This window comes from Vicugna pacos, chromosome 17 (genome assembly GCF_048564905.1).
Source record: "Vicugna pacos chromosome 17, VicPac4, whole genome shotgun sequence".
NCBI classification, from domain to species: Eukaryota; Metazoa; Chordata; class Mammalia; order Artiodactyla; family Camelidae; genus Vicugna; species Vicugna pacos.
In genome coordinates this window covers 2965092-2984827 of record NC_133003.1, presented here as the reverse complement: position 1 = coordinate 2984827, position 19736 = coordinate 2965092, and the positions used below count along the sequence as shown (strand labels likewise).

Genomic DNA, 19736 nt, shown 5'->3' with positions numbered 1-19736 from the left:
AAATATAATCTGCCATGTCTGTACTGAGTAAAGAGATTATGTTCAAAAATACATTTCCATTTAAATACTGATATAGACGTAGTGAGGAGCATGCTTAACTTCAGTGTTATGGAAATAACTTCAAATAGCTTATTGGTTACCTTAGTGATTAACTACTAAGTTGGGAAAAGCTATCTTCTGAAATTTAGATATATTTTCCATATCCATGTCTTGATCATTTTTACGTAATAAAAAAAAACCCTTTTTAATGGAAATGTTTCATTACTTTATTGGATTTTGAAGTATTTTAAAGCCAGAATGAAGCAATCACAGATACTATGTTGCTTTTACAGTGCCAGCATAACACACAATTTCATGTTTTTGGCTAGATGGCATTACTTGTTACAGGTTCAGCTAGTACCATGTTGGTTGTAAGAGTGTATTTCCAGAATACTTGAAAGTTTATGACACTGCACAAAGTAAGAAATGATAGCTCTTCAGGAGAACTCTATATTACAGTGCTAACCAAAGTCAGAGCCATTCAAATAAAGAAGATAAGTACAAGTCTAAAGGTCACACATATATTTCCCAAAGGTTGAAGACCATGGTCAGATTTCCCTCTCTGTTAATTGCAAAGGAAACTTCTGAAGTAAAACTGAAATGACAAAACAAAAAGCCCTTCTTGTTCACATGTTTATTTACTAGACAAACTCTCCCAAACTTAGGCTGAGGTAGCCATCCTGAATTGCAAGGCCAGATCCCTCCTGACAACCAGCAAGTAATCTGAAACGGGAAACTGCTAAACTTGGGTTGGTGGTGGCCTTTCCTATCCAGTTTCCAGAGATAAGTCTGGAAATCATCTAAAAGCAACTGTAAAAGGATGTTAGAATCCTAACCCAACCTTCACTGATTGGATATCTGTTTTCATTAAAAATGAGACAGTAATCTTTTTTAACATTTTTTATTTTATTGAGTTATAGTTTACAATGTTGTGTCAATTTCCAGTGTAGAGCACAATTTTTCAGTTATAAATAAACATACATATATTCATTGTTGCATTCTTTCTCATTTTGAGCTACCATAAGATCTTGTATATATTTCCCTGTGCTCTACAGTATAATCTTGTTTATCTATTCTATATATACCTTTCAGTATCTACAAATTTTGAACTCCCAGTCTGTCCCTTCCCAATACCCTCCCCACTGGCAACCACAAGTTTGTATTCTATGTCTATGAGTCTCTTTCTCTTTTGTATTTATATTCATTTGTCTCTTTCATTTCTTTTTTTAGATTCCACATATGAGTGATATTATATGGTATTTTTCTTTCTCTTCTGGCTTACTTCACTTAGAATGACATTCCCCAGGGATACCCATGTTCCTGCAAATGGCATTATGTTGTAATTTTTATGGCTGAATAGTGTTCCATTGTATAAATATACCACCTTTTCTTTATCGAGTCATCTGTCGATGGACATTTAGGCTGTTTCCATCTCTTGGCTATTGTAAATAGTGCTACTGTGAACATTGGGGTGCAGGTGTCTTTTTCAATTTGGGTTCTTTCTTGACATACGCCCAGGAGTTAAATTGCTGGGTCATATGGTAAGTCTATTCCTAGCCTTTTGAGGAATCTCCATACTGTTTTCCACAGTGGCTGCACCAAACTGCATTCCCACCAGCAATGTAGGAGGGTTCCCCTTTCTCCACAGCCTCTCCAGCATTTGTCATTTGTGGATTTTTGAATGATGGGCATTCTGACTGGTGTGAGGGGATACCTCATTGTAGTTTTGATTTGTATTTCCCTGATAATTAGTGATATTGAGCATTTTTTCATGTGCTTTTTGATCATTTGTATGTCTTCCTTGGAGAATTGCTTGTTTAGGTCTTCTGCCCATTTTTGGATTGGGTTGTTTATGTTTTTTCTTATTCAGTCATATGAGCTGCTTATACATTCTGGAGATCAAGCCTTTGTCAGTTTCATTGTTTGCAAAATTTTTCTCCCATTCCATAGGTTGTCGTTTTGTTTTACTTATGGTTTCCTTTGCTGTGCAGAAGCTTGTAAGTTTCATTAGGTCCCATTTGTTTATTCTTACTTTTATTTCTATTGCTTGAGTAGACTGTTCTAGGAGAACATTTTTGAGACGTATGTCAGAGAATGTTTTGCCTATGTTTTCTTCTTGGAGGTTTACTGTATCTAGTCTTATGTTTAATTCTTTGATCCATTTTGAGTTTAATTTTCTGTATGGTGTAAGGGATGTTTTAGCTTTATTGATTTACATGCAGCTGTCCAGGTTTCCCAACACCATGTGCTGAAGAGACTGTCTTTATTCAATTGTAAGTTCTTGCCTCCTTTGTCGAAGATTAGTTGACCAAAGGTTTGTGGGTTCATTTCTGGGCTCTCTGTTCTGTTCCGTTGGTCTTCATGTCTGTCTTTGTACCAATACCATGCTGTCTTGATGACTGCAGCTCTATAGTATTGTCTGAAGTCTGGGAGGGTTATTCCTGCACCCTCTTTCTTTTTCTTCAGTAATGCTTTGGCAATTCTAGGTCTTTTGTGGTTCCATATAAATTGTATTATGATTTGTTCTAGTTTTGTGAAATATGTCTTGGGCAATTTGTTAGGGATTGCATTAAATCTGTAGATAGCCTTGGAGGTGTGACCATTTTAACAATATTGATTCTTGCAATCCAGGAGCATGGGATATCTTTCCATTTTTTAAAGTCTTCTTTAATTTCCTTAATGAATGTTTTATAGTTCTCTTTGTATAAGTCTTTTACTTCCTTGGTTAGGTTTGTTCCTAGGTATTTTATTAATTTGGGTGCTATTTTAAAGGGGATTGTTTCTTTACTTTGTTTTCCTGTTGATTCATTGTCAGAGTAAAGAAATGCAACTGATTTTTGTATGTCAATCTGTAACCTGCTGCCTTGCTGAATTCTTTGAGTATTTCTAGTAGTTTTTGCGTGGACCTTTTAGAGTTTTCTATATATAGTATCATGTCATCTGTATTTTATGACACTTTTACCTCTTCTTTTCCAGTTTGGATCCCTTTTATTTCCCTGTCTTGCCTGATTGCTGTGGCTTGGACTTCCAGGAATATTTTGAATAGGAGTGGTGATAGTGGGCAGCCTTGTCTTGTCCCAGATTTTAGTAGGAAGCTTTTGAGTTTTTCACCATTGAGTGCTATGCTGGCTGTAGGTTTGTCATATATAGCTTTTAGGTATTGAGATATGTTCCCTCAATACCCACTTTGGTGAGAATTTTTATCATAAATGAGTGTTGAATTTTATCAGAAGCTTTTCTGCATCTATTGAGATGATCATGTGGTTTTTGTTCTTTCTCTTGTTGATGTAGTGTATCACATTGATTGATTTGTGTATGTTGAATCACCCTTTGGTGTTTGATTTAGGGAGGTGGCAACAGTAGGGAATTGTCAGATCAAAAAGGTGTCTTCAGGTACTTTTCCATGCCTTCTCCACTCTAACCTGTGACTTCCTACTACTTACTCCTCAAATCTAACTCATTCTGGCTGGGCCCTAATGTATACGAGTTCTTTACTCTTTCTTCCTGATAAGATTGGTCCCTGCCATCTGATTTCTCTTTCTGATCAGGTGCATATTCAGACATGCTCACAGGCAGGCTTCTGATGATGTGCTAACACAGATATGGGCTTCCTGTTCCATAGTATCAGGTCCTTCAGGACAAGGACCAAGATTAGCGTGTTTAGCATGGTTCTGGGCATGACACAAGAGCTGGAGCATCTCACAGAATGCATCTTTCTTTGTCAAGCCTGTTATTTGCAAACTTAATTCAATTCATATGTGCGACTAATATGTAATTGAGTTGTTTTATGAAAAATAATATCAATAAAATGAAAAAAGAGTAACATAAGTAGAACTAGCCTTTTGAAAGAGAACAGAGTAATATATTTGTTCTGGATTGTAGAATGAACCAGTGGAACATCAAGTCATGCTAGTTAGGGTAAAATTTTAATTCTTATTTAGTCCCATGCATTGAGTACTGTGACTGACCCTCAGTAATGCTTGCTGGGACTCAGCTATGCATTGCTAATGACTTGCTTATAATGATTTTCTTATTTTATGCAGCTTCCTCCAGCTCTGCACCACAATTTGAAAAGAAGGGTTATAGAGAGATTCAAGAAAAACCTCTTCAGCCAGCAGAGTAACCCTTGCAACTTGAAATCTGAAATTAAAAAGGTATGATGCTCTACATACAGGAATTCTTTTTGGCTACCAAACAAAAACACATCGTAGGAATTAATTTGTCTGCCTCCTGAGCTTTCGTCATCTACTTAAGCTCTGCCCACTATGAAAGGGCATTGTCCATGGTTGTCTTAGTCCATTCGGGCTGCTACAGTAAAAATACCATAAGATGATGTGTTTAGAAACAGCAGAAATTTATTGCTCATGGTTCTGGAAGCTGGAAGCCCAAGATCAGGGTGCCAGCATGGTTGGGTCTGGGATGGACCCGCTTCCGGGCTGCAGACTGCTGACTTCTTACTGTGTCCTTACATGGGACAGGAGGCAAGGGAGCTTTCCCAGGGCTCCTTTTACGGGCATTTTAAAAAATAAGAACACTTATATAAGGACTTTATCCTTCTGGCCCAATTTACCTCCCAAAGGGCCCACTTCCCAATATCATCACCTCAGGGTTAGGTTTTAATATACAACTCCGTGGGGGACACAGACATTCAGACTGTAGCATCACTTGAGATAGTAAATCAAGGCTATGACTTTGCCTCTAATTTTCTGACCTTCATTTCTGAAGCCATCAGTCTCAGAAGAGTAATAGAAAGTTGTTTCAATATTATTGCATGTTTTCCTAAAAAATGTTATTAAATATATCTAAGTGTGTATCTATAAATGCATTTACTGTAAAATATATATAATTTAATATCTCATACACACACACACACACACACACACACACACATTAGATAGTTCTAGTCCAATCTTTATTAGGATACTCTTCAACAGACCACTGAGTTGAGTTTTGCAACTTGGAACAAGTCAGCTAACATCTGAGGCCATGAATTTTCTCAGCTATGAGGATGGAATGAAGCATTTCTAAGTTTCTTTCCATAATCGACATTCTGCAGTCTCCTAGACTGTGGGTGCTGGTAGATATTTCTATTCTTAAATAAGGAAACCAAAGCACCAACATGTTAAGCCAACCAGGCAGAAGGAGAATTGTTTATCTGTGGTTAGCACAACTTGCTGACAGAAGCCACTTTGTCCTGTTTGACAGCTGTAGGGACACAGGATCATCTTTGCTTTCAACCTGGCTGAGAGGTAGATTCAGTTACCCTCTGTAGGGTGCTCTGCACCCTTGTCTGATATTTTAAGCTCGTGGTGGTTCACGCCCTTACAAAACCGTACGATCAGGGAGGCAAGCCTTGCCTCCTGTGAGCTAAAGAAAGCTTCCACTTGGTGTATTAAGCAGTTCCTCCACTGAAACTTTGTTTCCGCATCAAGAATGAATCTCCCCTTTCTCTACGAGTTTTCACTCTTACTGTTGTTTTAAGTAGCTCATCATTCAAACAGACTCGCATTATTACAGTTTCTCCAGAGGCAGTAAGTGTGTCTTGTTCATCTTTGAATCCTCAGGGTCGTTCCCAGTGCCTGGTAGGTGCCTGATGGTTAATATTGTTGAGTATCAAATAGATTCTATGTTGGTGCACCTGCATGCTGTCTAACATGGCCTATGTTGGTTCTATTCTTTATTGCTATGTAAGAATTGATACATTTATATACTTCTGCCTGAGAAGAAAGAACCCACCTTGTCCCTAGTCTGAAAGCTAAATGAGGAGTTTGTGACATGTTTTTCCCCCTTTGTGATGTAATCTTTAGCAGCGGGTTTTGTTCAGAAATGGCTTTTTCATTCACTGTGCCATCACAGAGGAAGGGCTCGTTAGCTTTGACTTCCACAGCCATCCCACACCATGGCCATGGAAGCAGTGGTAACAATACACGAAGTGCACTCAGTTTCCACCTCCCCCTCTGAAGCTCCCCCTGAAATCCAGTGACTCCGCACCTGCAGTCTGAAGGTATTTTCATGGGATGACTGTGCCTTATTTATGAACCACCTGAGACCTGGGGTATACAGATGAGCCAAAACATGGACGAGTCCTTTTCTGAAAAATGAATCTCTTTATTTTTTGACTCACCTGATGTGTCTTCAGTCCAGCCTGCTCAACCTTGGCTAGAATTGCAGGAGAAATAAAGCATCTGAGTAAATGGATAGGTGTCTCTGAGGACCAGGATTTTCAGCATGGGAGAGATAGCAGCAGAGACAAAATAGAAGGTATTAATTCAAATTAGAATTGGAAAGATCAGTATGAATGTGTATGAATTCATGATAAATCTTATCTTTTAAAAAATGCTCATACTTCCAAAAATTTCACCAAGTTTGTTTAGAAAATAAGCAAGCATCAGTGTGCTCCCTCTGCACCCACAGCTTTGGAAATACAGCCACAGGCAGCTCTAGAGCAGAAACTGAATGAGACTAGGCTGGAATATCTTAACATCATAGGGTGCAGGGCAGGGATTCTGTCCAGGGCTCCCAAGGGTGTGTCAGAGGACTCAGGAACCCACTGCTCTCCGTTGCATAATTAGAGCATTGAAGAGAATATATCCACAGTGGATCAAAGGCACCAACTAATGTTTAAATCTAAGGCTTCATGGTAGTGGAAAAAAAAAGAAAATCACTTACTGGTTACCTTTGAAAGACAGTGAGTGACCAACACCTTATTTCAAAAATTGTTTACAGAAGGAAAGAATCAAACATTATTCTGCCTTTCCCTTGTGAATTCTGTCTCAGGGTAACTAAATTGATGAGAGGGAATTCTCTCATTATAGAACTCCCTCAGCTAATAAGTACCGAAGGTGTAAAAACACTGTCATTTTGCAGCCCCTTTAAAGAAATGATGGGTCTTGACATGCACCTTCTTGGCCACTGACATCTCGAAAGAGGGACAGCCGGGCATTCCATGCTTCCTCATGGGCGTGCGTAGCACCATCTGTGAAGTTTACCGTAAAGTAAAATCTTGAACCTGCATCTGATGAGCCGCTAAGATTTAATTATTAGAAAATAGTGAGTGTAAATACTGACATTTGTGTAACAAAATGGCCTCAAAAGCCTAATAAAACCTAATAGAAAGGAGCTGTAGGTTAGAAGAAATGAAAAAAAAAAAGGTAATACTTTGTGACTTAACATGTTAACATAATTCAGTGAAAGAGGACAAGGAAAACCTAAAGAAAGAAAGATCAGAGGCCTGGCGAGTGAAGTGTGATGAGAAAAGTGCTGAAACTTTTCTCACTTCTGACACCTAATCTCATTCATTTTGGCTTAATTTCCTTCCAAGTCCTTCCTCATTTGATTAGCTTCAAACTCGTTTATGTAGTTGTCCCACAGCAAAGATAAACTTATTTTATGATATGAAAAGAAGATACAGTTTGGGGAATTTAATGAGGATTACACTTGTAGTTTCTTACTGTTTTCTTCTATTTAGTTTTTTGCCCAGAAAGTAACTGTGTTCTCAGTTGACCAATAAGGCGGTAAAATTGTTCAATATTTGCTCAACATCAGTGTGTTTGGGGAGGGGGAGGGTAGTGACAGTGATAGAGCTTTTTCTCTTTAATAGCGACTTGTTTAGTTTAATAGTACACACAGCCATTTGCCCTTTGGAACTGTAGGTGTTTGTTCAGAGCAGAAGAGCCCTTTTATATCAGTTCAGAAGGAGGATCGTACACGTTCTTCCAAGCAGAGCATAATGCCAAAGAGAGCAGGTATCCCTCAACTCAATATTCATGAGCCAAGAGAGGGCCCCACGGTGCTGGTCTGGGACTGGTGATCCACCTCGTGACATCAGCCGGCCGGAGAGGCCACTGCTCAGAAAGCTTCTGTCGTATCACCCAGATTTCCACCTGCTGGGCGAACATTTAATTGCCATCTGGTATGTCCAGGCTTGAACTCACCATCTTCCTCCTTTCTTTGCATCAAATATCACTGGCAGCATCCTTTTTCCTTCTCCTCGGTCTTCAAACCGTGCGGTCACCTCCAGATGTTCCACTTTATCTCTTGCATCTCCTACCTCATTAACACCTGAGGAGTCTTCATTGTGCATGTGGTTTTGCTTGGCCTTTGATATTATAGCCCTGGTCCTGCCAGTTGGAAGCGAATTACTTTACATCTCAGATTCCTCACCTGTAAAATGGGCATAATGCCTAACTTACAGGGTAGTTGTAAGAACCAAATAGAACATCAAATGTATCTAGAATGCAGTAAGCACCAACTAGTGGTTGTAGGTGCTCCTGTTATTAAGTAAGAATATTTGATCTTCAGTAGCCATTCCTTCCTTCTGGTTACCACCTAGTCTGAAGTCTTGGTACCCTTCTGATATTGATCTCCTGTTTTTTTTTTTTAAAGCAACTTTTATTGTTGTATGGATCCTATAGAGTAAACTACACATATTTCAGATGTACACTTTGATGAATTTTGATAGATGTCTACACCCATGAAACTACTGCCACACTCAAGATAGTTAACATATCCAGCACTCCCCAAGAGGTGCAATTTTTAAATCCCAATTTATCCCTTCCCACCCCCTTTAATCCCTGGTTACTGTAAGTTTGTTTTCTATGTCTGTGAGTCTGTTTCTCTTTTGTCGATAAGTTCATTGAAGTGCTTTTTTTTTTTTAGATTCTACATATAAGTGATATCATGCAGCATTTTTCTTTCTCTTTCTGGCCTCACTTAGAATGACATTCTCCAGGTCCATTTATGTTGCTGCAAATGGCATTATTTTTTTTATGGCTGCATAGTATTCTGTTGTATAAATATACCACAGCTTCTTTATCCAGTCATCTGTCGATTGACATTGGTGTTGTTTCCATGTCTTGGCTAGTGTAAATAGTGGTGCTGTGAAAATTGGGGTGCACGTGTCTTTTTGAATTCTATTTTCCTCCAGATACATGCCCAGGAGTGGGATTAATGCATCATATTGTAGGTCTATTCCTAGTCTTTTGAGGAATCTCCATACTGTTTTCCACACTGGCTGCACCAAACCACATTCCCACCAGCAGTGAAGGAGCATTCCCTTTTCTCCACATCCTCTCCAGCATTTGTCATTTGTCAACTTTTGAACGATGGCCATTCTGACCGGTGTGAGGTGATACCTCATCATACTTTTGATTTGCATTTCTCTAACAATTGGTGATGCTGAGCATCTTTTCATGTGCTTGTTGGCCATCTGGATGTCTTCTCCAGTCGGTTTTGCCAGACGTTGGCAGTGTTGTTAATCACTTGCTTCCAGTTTCCTGCCTACCCATCTGACTCCGGATCCAGCTGCCTTGGCCTCTGCTCTCTGCAGGTGCCTCTTCCTGATCTGTCTGCATTCACCCCACGGCCCCAGCCCCATTCAGACTGTTATGTGTATATTGAATCCAGAGTGATCCTTTTAAAACAGAATGTGGTCATGTCTCTCTCTCTCTCTCTCTCTCTATCTCACACACACACATGCACACACACAGAAACACACACACACACACACTGTTCATGAGTCTGAGTATAAAATGCCAAAATTCTCACCACGATGTTCATGTCCTGTTTGGTCCAAGCCTGGGCCCCTCTCCCCACCCTCACCTTGTACCACTCTCGCCCTTTGCTGCCTCCTCACTGGCCACAGGGCCCACCTACCATGCTGCTTCTTCCCCAGCCTGCACATGCTGTTTCTCCTGCCCGTTATGTTCTGCCCACTCCGTCCTTTACTCACTCTTGTCTCTCAGCAGAAGCATTATTTTAGGAAAGCCTTCCCTGTCTCAGGTCTGTCTGTGACCTCCTAGAACCACCGGCCTGGCCTTCAGAGCATTCAGCTCAGTTGCAATTTTACATATATCCAGGCGGGTATTTCACAGACACATTTTTCCCTAATTAGGAAGTCAGCTCCAAGAATACGGTTCTTGGTCACCATTGGTGGTTTTCGTACCTTGGATCTGTGCATGGGAACACAAGGGTTGGTTTAAATTACTCCCTGAATGAATGAACAGTACTTGCTTTCCTCTCTTCAGCCTAAATCCCCATGCCTCCAGAACATGGGGTTTACGTCCTAGCCCTGTATCACTCTGCCGCTAATGTGCAATGCCCAGCCTCTGCCCTCGATGTCCTCCCACCTGGAACGTCCACTTGGCTTCCTTGTGTTCACCCAAATCCAGCCTTTGAAGTTCAGCTCCAGTGGGCCCTCTGCAGAGTTTCTGAAAACCTTGTTGATAAAGGGGGTGAGAAGGGATAAATTGGGAGTTGGAAGTTTGCCCCTCTCAGGGAGTTATGGAAATGTTAGGTGGTGATGGTTTCCTCGGTGTATCCATCTATCAAAATTCATCAAACTGTACATCTGAAATATGTGTAGTTTACTGTACAGAAATTATAGCACAACAAAATTATTTTAAAAAATATTTTAAAAAACCACATTGGTCTTCATAGTTTAGCATCCTTCTATGTGCAAGTTTAGATCGCAGCACCTCATTTCAAACTTCCTTATTTAATGAACAGAGAATATGAATCCAAGGTAACTACTGTGGCATAGTCTAAATTGTTCCTTTTGCTTCTGGTTTGTTAATATAAATTGGCATTTTTAAAGTATATTGTATTACACAGTCACAAAACTTGGCCAGCCCAAGTGCTGGTTAAAATGAAAGTTGGAAGGAAGTTGAAAATTTCATTAAAAAATTCAGCTCTATAGAGGGGAATTAAATGATTGGAATTTTAATAAATTCTGGCTTTTAGTGAATTACTCTTTCCTTTGCAATGTTGAGAATTAATTTGTGGAGATTAAAATTAATTAATGGTGACTGAGAAAGATGTATTAAAAAACTTGTTTGCCTTGGCGGGACAAGAAGGCATTTTCAAAGCATATACATGACAAAGTATAGATTTGCTCTATACATAATGTTCTGTTGAATAATTGGAGTTTATTCCTCCCACAACTGATAAAAAAACATTTTGGCGTTGCAGACTCCATGCCATTATTTTTCTATCCATTTTAAGTTTGTTCTCATAAGACTGTAAATTGTAGGATGTGTGTGTGTGTATGTTTCCCCTGACCAGGGAACTGTCTGCTTGCTTTCACTGTAATTTGCCTGCCTCTAATTTATAAGTCCTTTTTTCTGGACGGTGGGGAGGGTGGTTGGGGAAGGTAGTTTCATTTATTTATTTGCTTATTCTTAGAGGAGGTACCAGGGTTTGTACCCAGGACCTCATGCATGCTAAGCATGCGTTTTACCCCATGAGCTACACCCTCCCCTCTTAAAAGTCCTTTTGAAAGGAAGAAGATGGGTCTTTATCTGTGTCAGAGGGATTGACAGCCGAAGAGCCGCGGTTCCTCTTGCAGAGACACGCACGGAGATCCCATGTCACTTGACTCTGAATGTGAAATAAGATGCAGTTTTACTTTTTCTGTTTCAGTTATCTCAGGGATCTCCAGAACCAATTGACCCCAGCTTTTTCACAGCAGATTACCATTTATTGCATCATTCATCAAGGGAACACAGCCTGTCCCCAAATAACTCAACAGGTAATGGTCTTCAACACAGGAATATGGCTTTCATGAAGAAACAGATTGGTATTTTTCTTTCCCTTTCTGGCTTACTTCACTTAGAATGACATTCTCTAGGGACATCCATGTTGCTGCAAATGGCATTATATTTTTTATGGCTGAGTAGTATTCCATTGTATATAACACAGGGAAATACATTCAAGATCTTGTAGTAGCTTACAGTGAAAAAGAATATGAAAAGGAATAATATATGTATATTCATGTATGACTGAAGAATTGTGCTGCACACCAGAAACTGACACAACATTGTAAACTGACTATAACTCAATTAAAAAAATGAAAGAAAATAGTTTGGATCAACAGCTATCCTCAAAAGATTATCTTCAATTTAAAATAAAAATACATCTTATATTTATTATCTATGATGGTAGTTGAGAGGGACATGCAGTAGGAGTCTGGCAATTCCCTGAGATTTACTTTACCTACTTGGGACAGCTTCCATGATCATTAATTAATACCAGAAGCAAACAGAATCCATGTGGTTAAATTGTATTTCCTTTTATTTCTTCTTAACTGATGATGGGAAATCAAATGCCCAAAAGCATCAGGGAGATAAATAGCAGAAAGGGAAGAGTTTGAATAAAACAGAAAATTTGAAACATACCTGAAGAATCACATCAAACGTATTTAATTTTTTTTCTTTTTTGGAGAAATTTCACATAGGGAGGCAATGTAACTTAGGGATTAAAGGTGCACACTCAGTCACTGAGTAGCTGACCTTGAGCAAACCATTTGACTTCGCTGAACCCCAGTTTCCTTGCCTGTAACATGGGGATAAAAATGTTACGTGCATTTTTGGATTATTTCAAGGATCAGTGTAAATACATAACAAATGCTTAGCCAGTATGTTTACGGGCTGAGCATAGTGTAACTCTCCTTGTTACGTGTGACTCTCAGAAGAATTCTTCAGGCTAATCTGAGGCTGTAGAATTCCTGCATAATTTTTGAATCCCTGTAAACTACAGTTAGGTCCCTCCGTGGGGCAGAAACAGATGTGAACCTTTTCGGGTTAAATGAAAACCTGCCATTTCCTCATCCAAGAACATCACTCATTGTTGGTGTGCTTTTGTTGATGCCTACCTTAGGCAGATCATTTCATATAACAATTATCAGACTTTCCCCAAGACTTGGATTCCTGGGATAAAGCTAACCTGGGCAGGCAGAATTTCATTTAAAATAGCCCCTGAGAAATGTATAAGATCAGATAAACTGTTGTCTAAATTCATTTGCTTTCATATATTTCTTAATTGGAGTACCATTTATTTGCAATATTGTGTTAGTTTCAGGTGTACATCAAAGTGATTCAGATATATATATATCTGAATATATATTATATATTCCTTTTCAGATTCTTTTCCTTTTATAGATTTATAAGTTATTGACTATAGTTCCCAATGTTGTATGGTAATTCCTTGTTGTTTATTTTATATACAGTTGTGTTTATCTGTTAATCCCATATTCCTAATTTATCCCTCCCCCCAGCCTTTCCCCTTTGGTAACCATAAGTTTGTTTTCTGTGTCTGTGAGTCTATTCCTCTTTGTAAATATTTGTATAATTTTTTAGATTCCACATAAGTGATTTCATACAACATTCGTCTTTCTCTGACTGACTTCACTTAATATAATGTGGCATATATACACAATGGAATACTACTCAGCCATAAAAAAGATTTTAAAATACTGCCATTTGTAGCATCATTGATGGAACTAGAGATTGTCATAATAAGTGAAGTAAGTCAGAGAGAGAAAGACAAATACCACATGACATCAAATGTATGTGGAATCTAAAAACAAAATAAGACAGCTGAACTTATTTATAAAACAGAAAGAGACTCAGAATGGAAAAGTCACTTGCTTTTAAAAGTATCTCCCAGGGCAGGTCAGTCAGTCACAGGCCAGACTTTTCACAGCAGCAGCTCCGTTGAGGGAAGAGCTCTGGTTGAAATCTCTCAGTGGTCAGAGAGGGACTTGACGGGTGTTTCCAGAAGCTGGACACATCACCGCAGAGCAGACTGGGTGTGTCCCTTGTCACAGCAGGCTGGGCAGAAGGGAAGACAGCAGAACCATGTAGTACTTTGGTCTTTAAGCCAGGCTTAAAAAGCACACTGCCAGGATTCACATCCTCACGCCTCCCCTCAGCCTTCAACCCGTTCTTTTCTCTATCCTGAGTGTGAGGGGAGCTCCTGGCCTCTACGTGTTGATTGATTAGAGTGGAATATGGTCAACACTGCTTTGGGTGGCACCAGAGTAGGTTAGGCACTGGCATATCATACTCAGACTAAACAGGAAAAGAAACCTTGTCCTCTAGCTTTAAATGTATTTTATTTCCCTCCTGGCAGCCAAGATAAGGGGTCAGATCTTTGTTGTCATTCACTGGCTATTGCTTCCTCCACTAAGAATTTATCCTTGCTAGTACATTTCCACTCTTTTTGTCTTGTGGATGAGGGAGAGTTTCTTAATCTTTTCTTTGCCTTTCAGGTATTGTGTTTAGAGTCACTACTTTCCTCTTCATAAGACACACACACACACACACACACATGCATGCACACACACACACACAAGTTAATTGGCCAGTTTATCCGACGCCTTTAAATTTTGAGTATTATTTTTTGATGGCCACCCCAAAAGTGGAAAGCTATAAAAGGAAGAGAAACAAAGCATCTCAGAATGCAAAGCCAAGATAATTTGGAATGTGTTTCTAAGTACTCATATTCATCATTAAGAAATTGACCATTTTCACTGCCCGCGTATAATTGCCAATAACATCCAACTAAAAAAAATGAACCAAGTGCCAGACTTGCAATAATTTGTCTATTTCAGGTCTACCCACGAGCTTTGATCTGGAGGAGGGCATCACGTATGCACAGATGCAGGTGAGGTTTCTGCAGCGCCTCTGAATGATTCTATTTTGTTGCTTTCAATTCAGTACTAACCTGATTTTTTTTTCCATTTTTGACTGTGATTGAAGAAGTCCTAGAGGAAAGTGGGTATTACAATTTTACTTCTAACAGGTGAGATCCAGTGTTTGCTTTCAAATATTAAAGTTCAGTTTAGAACTTAGAATTCATCCCCACCAACCTCAAGTGAAAACTGGCAGCCAGTGCTGGGCAGGGGACACATGGACAGAATCCCCAGGATGAACATTTCCAGCAACTGCTGGGACTTTCCTGAGAACCCCCTTCTGGCCAGCTTGCCACAGGCAGCTGGCTGTTCAAACTCAACCCTGTGTGTTCCCACCACCAGAAGCTGCTAGAAGGAAGCCCAGAAGACTGTGACCACCGAGAGTTTGCAGCTCCACGTTGGGCGTCAAAATCTGTTACCAAACTCAGGTCCAGCAGCTCGCCGCTCAAAAATCAGTACTTAGGAGTGACAAATGTTGGTAGAAAGGACAGTTGCCTTTTATTTGAATGCTGGCAGTCTGGGGCGATGGTGGACTTAATGTCTACAAAAACAACTCCAAAGAGTCGGCTCAATCATGAATGTTCTCAAGGGAAAAAGAAAGTGACCTCAGTTAAATCATTGAGATGGGGGTCAGAGTCATTTCTCTCCCCTCCCCCTCAATATGCAGGTGTCGACCTCTTGTGATTTTTCCTTAGACGCCATCTTGTTCATAGTTCGTTCATAAGATGACTGAAGGGGAAGCTAGGAAAGAGAACTTGTCATCTTTTGATTACTTAGTCTCCATTTCTATTTCTTTGATCTAGGAAGCAATCAACATGTTAGACAAGGTTTTGTGTGATCAAAAGATTTGAAAGGTGCTCTAGGGCTGGGGTTGAGCAGGGCATGGGTGTGCCGGATTTAAGGTTACTGAGCAGACAAAGGGACCTCCTACAGAGAGCTCTTTCCTTCCAAAAGCTGCTTTTACATTAATCTGAGAGGGAATCCCAGAAAACTCTGGTAGGTATTGAAGAACTCAGTGAAGATTTCATTTTCAATCAAATTGCCATTTTGGTAATTGAACCACAATTGAACTTGATCCCACTGGGAATCTGGGTGCTCCATGACTGAGGGAGCTGGGATCCTGATCTCTGATTCCCATCAGCCCTTGTTGGAGGCCTCTTTCCCCAGGGGACATTAGTTTCCTGGCATTTCTGGCCTCCTCTAAGAGTGGGCAAAGCAGATTCTAGAGGCCAGTGAAATCCTCAGGAAAAGGAATGCAGATGCTGGTGGTTGGTAGTCAGCCCAGCATATTTTGAAGGGGTTTGAATGAGGGGATATGGGCGCTGCCAGTGTCTACTATAAATGAATTATCTCTGGACATTGTTGAGGAGCCCACTGGTAATTGTATCATCAGATCGACGGTGAGCCACCACTTACACATCTTGTACGGCTAAAGTTTCTTTAGGAGGCCTGTAGATTCTGCTGTCCCAAAGTGGCCTTTTCTTCCTGGAGATACAACCTTTCTGTCCAGCTGATGAAGCTATCTGGTGACCACTATTTAAATTATTCTCGTCTTTCCCAGAGAAAGTGGTCTTAAAAACACCCTGTTATGGTCATTATATGGAAATTAGATTCTTTTTTTGGCATTAATTCAGTCTCCAGCCTTTTTTTCTCTTCTGTTTCAACGAGTTATTCTTATCAATCACACATAAGCGTATTCAACTGCTTGTTCTTTTGGCTTGACAATGTATTTCCAAAATTCTTCCTTTGTAAGTTTAGTTTTGCTGTGATTTGCAACTTCAGAGAAATGCAGGCATATTGTTAATAGAAATCACCCTCTCCGTCATCACTCTGCTCCCACCATCCTGGAGGGATTTGTATCATTCATTTTCTATTCTCGATCTGAATACATTCAGCCTTCCGTGGATGGTGTGAATGTCTCTGTTCTTGACTTTTGGCAACTTCTTATTTCAAGTGCCCTTGCTTGTAGTGGGGCAAAAATCATACTTACCACTGTTGCATCTGCATTTTCTCAGAGACTCGGGATCATGTGCTATGACTGTCTTCAAATTTTTGCAGAGAATCAATTAAGTAACAGTGTAAAGGACTTAGGGAGGCTCTTACAAGAGGGCTTATTTTTCCTTTTTTAGAAATAATAATTTCAGCCTTTCTTTGAAATGTATAGTTATGCTTTTGAATTCTATTATTACTGAGATTTTAAAAAATCAAATACTCCTGTATTAAAAGACATTGCAGATTTTCTTATTATGGTAAATAGACAATAAGATGCTTAATAATGAAGGTGAAATTATTTAGTTATATTCAGAATTGTGAATACAATATGAAGACATGAATTTAATGATCAAGTTAAAGCAATATATGATGGTTATGACATGAAATTTTCTTAAAATGCTCCAAGTTAAAATGAATAATCCATTTAAAGAGCCACATGGCCGTGACATTCCCTCTTCAGTTTCTAATAGCAATCATAGGATATATCACTGCGGGTGAGTTTTCATGGTTTACTAGTAAAAATAACCCATGGTAGTGCTTAAAGCCATTACTTGTTCACTGGTGTTCCCAATTAATTTCCAAGAAGTAAATCAGGCTCTACATATGCACCTAACACTTCCTAAGCTGAAAACACACATAATTCCAAATATGAATCAGATCAGCTGTGACAGTAATGATTTTTCCATAGTCAAAGGATAGAGGATGCTAAACATCACAGGACATACAGAGGTATTTATAATTAGTACTTAGCATCAGTAGAGTGTATTTTCCCAAATAGGTTTTGTAAATAGCCAATATCCTCAAAGATGTTAATAGATGCTCCCTGAAAAATAAAGTTCCATGACCAAATATATTTGGGAAATTCTGAGTGTATGTTTTTCCATTTTTAGAGAATGTTAACATGTATTAATATATTAAGGATTTTGAGGTGCACTGTAGGAAAGAAGTCTGCTGACCTTGTTCACCCCAATGAATCTTCATTATTTACTTGAGACACAAACTGAGAATACCTGCCCTAGAAATATGGTTACAAATAGGAAGCATTGTTTTAACTCCTCCACCAGTATTTATCCAGATCTGCTACTGTTCCCATCATCCTCTTAATCATCATTGTCATCATTGCAAAATATTATACAATGATCTTGGTTCATCACCATGGCCAGAGAATTACATGCCAATTCCTGTATAACTCAAGTTTACAATTTAAGACTGTCTGTTCAAACTTAGACACATGTGTACAAAGCATCGAGACAACAGCTAAAGCATTAAGCCAAGATATGTTGCATTTTCAGCTTAGATCATGAAGTTTCTGTTTAGTTAGGGATAGAGAGATGAGATTCTCAAAATAAGTCTCAGGACAAGGGCATTATCTAGTTATTAGCTGTCTTTAGGTAAGTTACTGAGAACTGTTTAAATAATGGTAAGATGGCTTGAGCAGATGTAGGAGAATGTCTCAAGCACAAACTGCTGTATTTGTTAAAGAAAATGGTAGCAGACACAGAAACAGCAGTGAGGGACCCTAGCCAGAATGAGGCCTTTGGGAAGAGGGGGTAGTATGGAGTTGAACTGAAGACAGCTGTGTAAGAAAATGAAAAGTGTTCAAACAAGCTGGGCCATCCCCAGGAGGGCCCCACTCCTGATCATTTGCAGGCTTGTTTCATTAATTACATCTGTTACACACATAACTGTTCGCTTCCTTACTGGAAGGTTACTGCCTGGCACACCTGAATTGATCAGCGTTGTTTCTGAGAGTAAAAGCATTTTGTAAGTGAAGAGATGACCAGTATATCATCGTCGTATACTTAGGGATATGCGTTAACATTTTATTTTGTGACAATGAAATATGTGTTGACATTTTTTAAAAAGTACATTGAATCAGCTTGCATTGATTTTCCTTCCAGTTAACTGTTGAACGTGTGAAATAGGCATTTAAGATACAGGCTACTTTGGAGAGGTGATTTTTCCACTCTAAATGGTTATTAGGTCCCACTGAGTTTATAGTTTGAGAAAGAAAGTATTAGCAGTGAACTTCAGCAAAAGGCAGCTTTCTGACAATCTCCCCATTCTGTCCTGTTTAGAATCACATTTTGATTCCATGTGATTTGCTTTCTTATATACCTGAGCTGCTGCTTTTGAAATTGAATGTGTGAACTAAAACACTTGAGGCTGTAGCTAACTCTTTCCACTTCTGACTCTTCCAGGTATCACTCCTATCCCTGGGGCACCAAGAATCACCCAAACAACAGATGAAAATGCTGCATTTTAAATGGATGTTGTTTTCCCAGTCAAGTTCATGTTCTGGACGTGAGGCAATACTGCAAGATGCCCAGGGATGGGGAGCTGCTACAGGAGTGTGGAAGAGAGAAGACCAGCCTGCTTTGGTGCTGGCACGGCCCCTTCCTAGAGGCCCATCCCGGGGGTGCATTTGATGCAGGATGACGGAGCTGTCAGCGTGCTCCTGGGGGAAGGATGCTGCAAAATTCATCTGAGAGAAGGAAACCCACTCCTCGCCGAACTGTTCTCCAAGTTCAAAACAAAACAAAACAAAACTTGTCCTATTTTTCAAAGGAATATTTTATATTTTTAGAATTGCTGAAACTATGTAAAGGCATCTAGCCTTCCATGTATAAAAAATAGTTTTAGATAAAATTATAGGACCCAGAACAGTTAATATATTGGGTGATTCACTGAGCCCTCCATTTTTCTGCTCTTAAAAGAAATTCAAACTATATGACTTCATGGCTTTTTGTTTGCTTGAAACTATTGATTTTCTCTTAACCACTCGGGTGCTAGTTGTCTTGATCTCTAAGACAGCATAGACAGTATTTGCAACCTTGCACAGCCTCTGAGAACAATTGTCAAATTTAAGTTGGACCAATAGAAGATACTGATCTACAGTATGTGTATACGTATATACATATGTAAGGGGAGGAGGGAGGTTTCCATTAGGCTAATGCTTTGCTGCTAATCAAACTCATAGTGTTTTTAGAGCACTTTCAGGAGTCACAGTCTATGAAAGAGATATTCTTTATTCTGAGTCCGTTGTAACTAACATTGCCTACATTGGTGTTAAGATTTTGTTGTTTAAGAACTTGAAATGAAAATAAGTTATATAATAAAAATATAAATTTCTTCTTTATTCATTGAGACGTCTCTAGAAAAGGGAACTCGTAATGCCAAAACAGTGCCCCATTCCTGTGTAGGGACAATTTATGATGAAAATTCTCTAGATTCT

At 39.3% G+C, this 19736-nt stretch overlaps 1 protein-coding gene across 1 annotated transcript in view; it reads left to right on the top strand.

Annotated features, from left to right (window-relative positions):
• The window catches only part of LOC140686644 (serine/threonine-protein kinase Nek10-like), a 60097-nt gene extending 40564 nt beyond the window's left edge, over positions 1–19533 (top strand). The window contains 5 exon segments of the mRNA XM_072940847.1: positions 4083–4193; positions 11458–11566; positions 14429–14480; positions 14563–14619; positions 18703–19533. Of these exon segments, the coding sequence (XP_072796948.1) occupies positions 4083–4193; positions 11458–11566; positions 14429–14480; positions 14563–14619; positions 18703–18751 (378 nt within the window). The 3' untranslated portion in view covers positions 18752–19533.
• The last annotated feature ends 203 nt before the right edge of the window (positions 19534–19736 follow it).